At 40.7% G+C, this 9,696-nt stretch overlaps 1 protein-coding gene across 1 annotated transcript in view; it reads left to right on the plus strand.

Moving 5' to 3' along the window:
* Positions 1-9,115, plus strand: part of TMOD2 (tropomodulin 2) — a 46,574-nt gene extending 37,459 nt beyond the window's left edge. The window contains exons 8-10 of the mRNA XM_082647215.1: positions 1,265-1,408; positions 6,901-7,045; positions 8,970-9,115. Of these exons, the coding sequence (XP_082503341.1) occupies positions 1,265-1,408; positions 6,901-7,045; positions 8,970-9,004 (324 nt within the window). The 3' untranslated portion in view covers positions 9,005-9,115. The remainder of the gene's footprint in view (positions 1-1,264; positions 1,409-6,900; positions 7,046-8,969) is intronic.
* The last annotated feature ends 581 nt before the right edge of the window (positions 9,116-9,696 follow it).

Raw genomic sequence — 9,696 nt, forward strand, 5'->3', positions numbered from 1 at the left:
TCCCTAGAACAGGGATTTTTGTTTTCTCTACTGCTTGCACACAGTAGAAGCCTGATAAATAGTCTTTTCTGGTTGAATGAATGAATGAATGAGTGAGTGCTTTTATAAGCAGGCAGGTGAATTGATAGGTGGACTTCTCTGCAGTGTGTGCATGAGAAGCTGGCAGGCAACCAGGTAGTACTCTGCAAGTGCTCCAGGTTGTAGGGCTTCACTGTGCAAGGGATACATTTCAGTATATTTCCTTCCTGGGCAATGGCCGCCTCTCCTCTCCCTTCTCCGACACAGTATCTGGTGGAAGATCTGGAGGTGCCTCAGTTTCTGCACTGCATCTCTCTTGGGACCTAGCACCTTCACTAGAACCTCTTCCTGGGAGATATCTCACTGATGGTTATGCAGGCAGTTGCTCTTTTTCAGGGAAGCGACAGGGAGGGATGGTGTGCTCGCCACCTGCTCTAGCTGATCCACCTGTTCCTAAGGCAGCTCTTTAATGAGGCGCCCTAATCAGCTCTTACCTCTGGCATCTCAGGCAATTTTATGCTAATTTCTCCACCAATCTTTCTGTTTTCTGTGTTTTAGCAATTCTTCAAGATAATGGCCCTCTTTTTTTGTTTTCTTGCACTGTGAGAGTTCCAGCCACTTAAAAATTATATCTTTTCTTCATGACAGTGGGAAACTTTGGGAATAAAGGGAGCAGACAGGTTCATGTGTGCAGTCTGCTGTCTTGAACTGGGACGAGTCTTCAGCGGTTCTACCACTCTGAGTGTTGATTTTGTTCCAAAAGTTATCTTTGAAAAATCCTGATTTGTGACCACCTGAAGTAGTGCCCAAATGCTAGTCAATGATAAAAATTTTTTATCCATTCATAGTAAAAGGGAAAAAATGAAATAATTCTGAGATGATATCCTTTCTACACTTTTCCTAATGTTAAAATGCCTTTTCTCAAAAAAAAAATTGACAGTGATAACAGATGGTAGTGAGTTTTTTTTTAATGTCCTTACTTAATAAAACAAAGTTGTTAATTCTATGTCAGTATCCTTTTTTTTTTAGTATTGCATGTATGTGAAATTCATAAGCCTGGACTGCTGAACTGAACTATCTTTATTGCATTTTTTAATTATTATCTTTGTTACTTGGAGGTGAAAGTATGATTTAACTAAGGTTTTCTTTAAGTACTGTAAAAAATATGTATTTAATGTGGGAGTGGGAAGCTTAGTAAATAAATCTTCAGAAACCCTAATGGTTATTTTCTTTTTCACATAATAAGGCTTTTGCAGATATGCTAAAAGTAAATAAGACCTTGAAAAGTCTAAACATAGAATCCAATTTTATCACTGGTACTGGGATCCTGGCCCTTGTAGAGGCACTCAAAGAAAATGACACCTTGACAGAGATCAAGATCGACAACCAGGTGAGTTAATGCACAGGGTACATGTGAAAGGGAGGAATACCACAATGGAGGGAGTTAAAAGACAAAGTTCTGTGACTTAACTTGATGTTCTGGCTTTCTGGTAAATTTTGACAGCTTCCGGCGTGTGGAGGGTGTGTGGGAGAGCATGTTAATAATTAAACGGTGCACAGTGGGGAAGCCTGAGACAGAAAGCTCTCCCCAGCCCTGCGCTAGTCAGGAACCAGAGGAGGAAAAAGAGGAGATGGGGGCAGAGGTGTTGACAGCTGCTTTGTTCAGCCTTCATCATCCTTGCCTCTTAGCAGGAACTTCAGCGCAGTCCTGCCCCAGCCTTGCTCTTGCCTCTCACTGGGACTATGAGAAAAGCAGAACGGCCACACCCAGAAACAGACTCCTTGTCCTTGGTTGGAGGCTGCCAGAGCCAAGCTCCTGCTGTCTGGTGCTGGACACAGAGCCTTGTTTCAGGGACTCGGGGTTCTAGTAGATGGCCTGGCTTAGAGTAGTAGGACACATGCACAGTGTGATCACAATCCCGGCTCTGCTGCAGCATTGCTCCAGGTCCCACCAACAACCAAAGCAAGCCGCTTTTCCCTGGAGCCACCCCCTCCTGTAACCCCGAAGACCTCTTTTTCCCAGCATCAGCCTACAGTGTTGCTGTAGTCGCTCTACTGGTTTCAGCTGGTTGCTGCTCTCAGACAGCAACTCTCAGTTCTCAGCATGATGCTGTGCCCTTCCCCTTTGGCTACAGGGACGTGTCTGCAGTGGGATTCAGTGAATCTGCGAGGTCTAGACACTGTATAGTTGGAATAAAGGGCCTTGGAATGGACCAGAAAGAGGAGAAAGCAAGGAGACTTGTGCTGTGAGCATTCCCCTGTGGGGTGACGGGACGGGCAGTAGGGGAAGTGAGTGACCCCTGCATGTCTAGGAAAATCCCTGGTCTAGACCCTCCAAGATGTAATGAAGCCCCAGGGTCCCACCCAAGACTATTGCCTAAGCCTGGAGACCCCCAGAAGATCACATGAATAGTTCTACTCTCCTTTTTTTTTTTTTTTTTTTTTTTTTCCTGCAGTACGCGGGCCTCTCACTGTTGTGGCCTCTCCCGTTGCGGAGCACAGGCTCCGGACGCGCAGGCTCAGCAGCCATGGCTCACGAGCCCAGCCGCTCTGCGGCATGTGGGATCTTCCCGGACCGGGGCACGAACCCGTGTCCCCTGCATCGGCAGGCGGACTCTCAACCATTGCGCCACCAGGGAAGCCCTCTACTCTCCTTTTTTTTTTTCTAACCAGAACAAGTGGGCTGTTTCAGTGCAGGTCCTCTGTCCCTAGACTCCTCCTGAGCCTTGTTGCCGGGGGAGCAGGGGAATCCCACCAGGAGACAGGTACTCCCTCACTCTCACCCTCCCTAGAAGGGATGCATTATCAAAACAGCTTTCCCTTGCAGAGATGTGGAGTGAATCCCTGGGAATGTGCACACGTGGCTGTACACACTTAGGAAGCTTGCTCCTGTGTATCCTAATGTGTCCAGCTGCTAGTAAATTAGGGAGTGGGAGAGTAGGAAAACAAGAGAGGGAAATATTAAGTGAGTGAAAAGAAGTGATAGCTCAGGGATATATATATCAAATAGGCTAGTGTCAGGAGGAAGTTATGAGGACTCTTCGTAAATATTTCCGGGAGTGCTAAGACAGAATTGGATACCTCATTCCAAAGTATGTTTAACTTTCTGTGTTGGTTCAGGCCATTGTGAAACCCCATATCTGAAATAATGTTCCAGGTAATTTGTTACCAGTTCCTTGTAAGATACTACCTAGTTAGAGTTGCCAGATAAAATACAGTTAAATTTGAATTTCAGATAAACAGTGAATTATTTTTAGTACAAGTATGTCCCATGAAACATTTGTGACATACTTATACTAAAAAATTATTTGTTATTTATTGAAATTCAAATTTAGTTGTGTGTCCTGTATTTTTATTTACTAAATCTAGCAACCTTATACCTATTAAATGAGCTGAAATCCTGAAAATTTAGAATAGAGTAGCTTTTTAGAATGCATGTGAAGAAGACCCTGAAATATAAAATCTGCCCTCTTGAATCCCTCTGAAGGATCAAACCTCATCTCCCGTCCTCAGTCATCTAGGGGTGGATTTGTGTAATTTTTCAACTCGCAATATGCCTCTGAAATGGCTTCACTTTACTTATGATAAGAAAGAGTGTTAAGTTCTAAAGCAACTGGAAAAATTATTTGCTTTATTCCAATAAAGGAAATTCAGACTCAAAACTTCTCTTCCATCCATATTTTCTTCATTGACTCATAGACTGTTAGAAGTAGACCTCAGTTTCCTTATCTGTACAGTGAAGGGTTTGAAATAAAATAATCTCTAAGACAGTTTCCTCGGGAAGGGCCAGCAGCTGAGACCAATTTAGCATCATTGCAGCAGGCAGCTGCACCAAAATGAAGGCCTGCTGAGAATCCAGCACTGGCGTGAGCTGCCATAACTAAGCTCCAGGTAAACAAGTGATGATTTAATCAGGTGCCCCTGTGAGAAGAGCAATCAGTGATGCATATTAATGAAATGGGTAACTGCTAAATAAATTTGAGTAGAGAAAAAAGGTCACAAAAAAGGTGATCTGAAGGACTATGTGCTTAACTTTTGTTTCTTTTTCTTTGTATTTAGTGACCTAAAATTAAAAAGAGAAACATCCAAATTATAAGAAATTTTGGTGCCCATTTGTTGCCCTGGGTTTATACAACACGAAAGATCTCAAATCAAAAAAAAAAAAAAAGACTCAGGCTAAGAAAGAAAGATGCTCCATGCTATATTACTTTCTCCCCTTCTTTTATATGCCCTCCTCCCAATATAATTTTCTTTGGCTCTTATATCCTTTTATCACCACAGCATGCTCAAGCTGTATATTACCCAAATCTAAGACTCCAAATGCCTAAGATTTGTGAGGGGAAATAGAGGGGTGTTATGTCATCCCCTTCAGTCAGCTACATCCATCTTGAGCTCCTTCTGCCCTTGGATAGCACCTTTGGCCCACCCCGGGGGCGTAAGCCATAACTATGGCAGCCCCGACCTTAGCTCAAGTCTCAATCTCTAATACAGCCCTGTTGTTTGAAAGTGTGTCATGAACTAAAGTTGCTCATGAAACTTTGAGGTCAGTATCACTTACCTTTTTGCTGCCTCTCGCTCCCATGGCCCTACACTGCTGAGAACAGTAACCTCTATACTTTGGATACCCAGAATTGTTATTTTCTGACTTGAAATGTCACATTTTGTTCATTTCTTGGGGAGAGACTCGTTTGACAGGTTGCTGGATGAAAAGAAAGAAGAGGAACAGAGTTAAACCTTAGAACTTGCCTAGAACACAAAAATGCCTCCATTAACTTTTCTTCTTCATCTGCCCAATACTTAAATTTCCCAAATTTAAAATATATGTATTTAAATATATCTTTTAATGTATTACACATTTTAATATATTTAAAAGGTGTGTGTATATATATATTTAATATATTTAATCAAAATTGCATGATTCAGGCACAGACATAGACTTGGCAAAGCTATAGGGTCCAGAAACACACCCAGGTACACCTGAGAATTTTGCAGCAAGGTAGTATTTCAACTCAGCGGGGAAAGAATGAAGTAAAAGATGGTGGGTCTACTCACTAGCATTTTTTTAAAAATTTCTATTGGCGAATAGTTGATTTACAATGTTGTGACTCACTAGCATTTTGGACAAAATTAGGTTGGGGCTGTATCTTAATTCTTCTACTAGAATTCATTCCAGGTAAAATGAAGATTTAAATACTAAAATAAAAGAAATCATAAAACAAATGGAAGAAATGAGAAGTAGAGAGGCTTCCTCAACAGGACATAAAATCTAAGAGACTAATAAATTTGACTGTATGAAAATGAAAAAAGGTCTTAATCAGAAAGTCAAAAGACAAACTGAGCAAAGTCTTTTTAGCATGTTTGACAAAGGGCTAATTTCCTAATATATAAATTTTAAAAACAGGGACCACAAGCTGGTAGAAAAATATACAAATGATAGAGGTTGGTAGTTTCCAAACAAAGAAATACAAATGCAAAAGAAAATTAATTGTTCTTAGTCATAATTTGAGAAATGCAAATTAATTAAATAAATACAAGTGAAATAAATTTTTACCCCTTAGATTGAAAAAGGTGAAAAAGATTCATAATATCCCATGTTGGCTAAAATAGGGAACACTAGCTCTCCAACACTATCAGCAGGAGTAAAAATTGTCACAACCTTTGAGGGTAAGTCAGTAATTTATCAAAATTTGAAACATGCTTCCTCTTGGGCCCAGCTATAATTTGCCCTACAGGCACACTGGCAGAAATGCCCCAGGACATACTTTGTGTGCAAGGGAAGTTCACCATAGCATAGTTTGGAATAAGAATGGAAAGGAATGTAGCAGTCAGTAGAGCAAAGCTAAATAAATTATGATCACTTACTACAATACAGTGCTGCACAATTGTTTACAAGGATGAGGGAAACATACTTACCTACATGAAAAGATGTTCTTAATGTTAAATGAAGAATAAAAACATGTTTCAGAACAATATGCTAGTGTGACCCATTTATGTGAAAAAAAGCGTAGATGTACATGTGATCATGTAGACGTATGAATGCACAGAAAATGTTTCAAAGACTACATGCCGAACTGGCTTTCTGTATGGGCAGTGGGAATACTGGGGAAAGGGAGCTTTTATATTTTATATACTTTTTCTGTTTGTCTTTTCTTTATACTTTCTAAAAAAATTAATGAATATAGTATGAAACAATATACTATGTTCCTTAAATTTAACTGTAAAATCCTAAATGTACATGCCCCATTTTTTAACTCTACTTTTTAAATTATTATTCTATGTCTCAACTTAAAAAGCAAACAGACAAAAACCTCTTTCCACCAACTCAAAAAACTTAGGGGATTTTCCTGTAGTCCAATAACCCCTTCAGTGTTCGATAATTCAACTAGCTACAGTTCAAACCACTTTAATAAAGCCTCTTGAGGATCTCCTAGTGAGACTGTTGGGAGAGAATGGCCCATCTTCAGTTATTTTTGGATATGGACCCCAGAGTAGAAAATTCTGTAATTGAATTGATTGCTATAAGACAGTGTCACTATTAAAAAATAATACCCTTTGTTCAAACAGCAGATACTGGGGTAATTGGAAACACCAAGTATTAGTTTTGCTTTAATTTTACATCTGGAATTGCCTTTTCCTTCATAAATAATTTGCTTAGTCTTTTCAGTTTAACATGCCAGCAGATTCAGCTGTCTGTTAGATTTTGCTTCTCCACAAGGAACAGGTCTCAAATAACTGTATGAGAGAAAATCAAGTGATTTTGTCCCTTTCAATTTGAGACTTTTGCCTTTTTGTCCAACAAATAGCCATGCATCTTTCCCATGCGAGTAACTATTTCCTCTTCCTTCTTGGCCATTCTCTGTATGTGTCCACACGTGCAATCAGAGACAGCAGTTGGGAACAGCCGTAGAGATGGAAATTGCCCAGATGCTCGAGGAGAATTCAAGGATCCTCAAGTTTGGATATCAGTTTACCAAGCAAGGACCACGAACAAGAGTGGCAGCTGCCATCACAAAGAATAATGACCTGGGTAATGCAGCCACAATATGTGCTGTTAGCAATTAGAAGAGCAGGATGACCATTCATTTCTCCACTTCAGATATAACATCTCACAGATACCTTTCCACTGGCCTTTGGTGTCAGCCCTTCATCAGAAGCACATTATTACATGGTCATAGGAATCCTCATCATCTTCACAGTGTTTAAGTTTTATTGTAGCATTCTTTCAAGAGGAACTGTTCTTTTTTTTTCCAGACAGGCTTTGATTTTTGCTTGATTTCCTTTGTGCATTTACTTCTCCTTTACTTACTTCTTACATGTAATCACCCTCTGTTATCTACACCACAAGATGGACACAGTGACATGGAAATTCCTAATTCACTTATGTTTGACTCCTGACTGTGCTTTTGTACTTGGGTTTAAATATGGTTATTGGTGATTTACATGTGAAATGACCTAACAGAGCTATGTTTTTTAAAGGTTAAGCTCAGAAGTAGCTTTTTCAGTTAGCCTCTGTTGAATCTTTCCTGCTACCCACTCTTTGCTGAGGACTTCTGTTAGAATGAGGTGGGGCATGTCCTGGTCGACCACAGCAAAGAAGAATGGGACTGATTGGGAAGGCTTGTTCTGGGGACGTCCCAGCCACCTGAAGCAGTGTGGAGCAAGACCATCCAGGTGCAGATAGTCCAGTTGGCAAGCAGTCTACCAATAACAGAGCTCAGTCCCCAGTTTGAGGTTCAGGGACAGAATGCCAGACCTTGGACAGGGAAACTGGACAAGGTGTCCCACCAAGTATAGTGCTGGCCATGGAGAGGGTTCAGATGGTGGACAAGATGGAAGTTAAGGGTTAGAACCGGAAGGGGGCAGGTACATGTTAGTGTCCAGTTTGCTGCCCAAGACCCTGAGGCCCAGCAAAGGTGCAGTGTATGGCACCCAGAGGCTGGCCAGGCATATGACAATGCTTGCCTCCAAGGTGCAAAGAGTGAGGCTCAGGGGGCAGCCCAGCAAACAGGGCTTTGGGGAATGATTAGAGCAGCAGTTGGAAGATTCCTGGGAAAACACATGGGTCCTCATCTGAACAACACGGAGAGCAAAGAAAAAAGGCAAAACAAGAGGTCTGAAGGAAATGGAGAGGCAGTCCTGAGGCCAGGAGCGGCAGCTGTGGACAACAGCTTTTGTTGAATTTTCTGCAGCCGAGCAGGAGCAGGCTGGGCTATTTAAAGTGGGAAGTTGAGGCACGGCCATAGCCAGGGCACTTTTTTTTTTTTTTTTTTGCCAAATCCAGGAAGATTGGAGCAGCCCTCTTCCTATCCACCAGAAGAGCCTGCAGGTGGGGAGGTGAAAGGGGGAAGAAGAGGGTTGCAGAAACTGGGAAGGCAGTCAGGGCAGCTTCTTTGATACTAAGTACCAGATTAAAGGACGCTTAATCTCTTGAGTTTGCTAGCCATCTGAATCCTACCTTCCTTGGAGGTTGATACTTCGAAGTTTCCATTTAAAACAGATTTAGAAACTTTAAATTTCTGTTTGCAGCTCCTCTTGGTTTTCAATCCAAAATCAGAATTGTGAATGTGTCATCCTGGGGAGTTAGTTATAGCCAGTTGGTGACTGAGTTACACAGAAGCTGAGAAGATGTGTTGTGGATAAGTAAACATGAAAATATTTAGAAGTTCACTGTTCCGTGGGTTTGTTCTGGACCTTCTACTCCATAGAAATGGGAGAGCTCTAACATTCAAGTCCCCAACTATCAGACTTAGCTTTATTTGAAAGTAAATTACAAAAGGCCCTGGACTAGTCTGTCATTTCCATTTATTGCCATGGGTAATTAAATGTTGAAATTTTTGATAACTGTGTTCTCAAATGTGTGAGATTGCTATTCTGTGTGATTATTGTTGTTTGTCTGAAGTTTAAGGAATATGCCTTCATTTTGTCTTTTTAAACCTTTCTTTCTCACCTAGTTCGTAAAAAGCGAGTTGAAGGAGACCGAAGATAAACTTCCACAAGAAGAGGAAGTGGCAATTTCACCATGGTGGCAATTTCAAAACAAAAGCTCTTCTCCTTCTCCATTGGGACCATTTTATCAAAGGTTGTTCATTTCCGTTAACCACACAACTAATAATTTAATTGTTATTCTTTTTTAGCACTACGTATTTGTCTTGGATTTTTAAACATATACGATTGTTTTATTTGCTCATGGGCACCTCTGGCAACTTGCACCAATGGACTTATGCAGATCTTAGTGGGTGACAATTGAAAATGGTTTAGTGACTTTCATATTGGGTGGTCTTGCTTTCTTACATGAACTTTTTTTTTTTAAAGGAAAGGAACTTAGTATATAAATGTGTTTGTAACTGTGATTAAGATAGAGGCCTATCTCTGTTTACATGCATAGCTTTGAGTTAGGCTAAATACATCAGAAGTGTTCTGCTGACCACATACGAAGTTAGTATTGCCAATCTTTCACTGGGTGAAAAAATGTGACCAACTTAACACAAATTCTCCCTTAGTTCCAGAAAAATCACTAAATGCACATGCCCTACTGGTTGAAGATCAGTGGTGTCATCTTCATAAAAAGAAGACAGCATTAAGATACGTAAGCGTAGCTTTAGCAAATAGGTATGAAATATTCTTTCACCCACAAAAATAGCTTCAAACCAGACTCACAAGTAGCAAAATGAATTAGCA

The sequence above is a fragment of the Grampus griseus genome (assembly GCF_964374135.1).
Source record: "Grampus griseus genome assembly, chromosome: 2".
Classification (NCBI taxonomy): domain Eukaryota; kingdom Metazoa; phylum Chordata; class Mammalia; order Artiodactyla; family Delphinidae; genus Grampus; species Grampus griseus.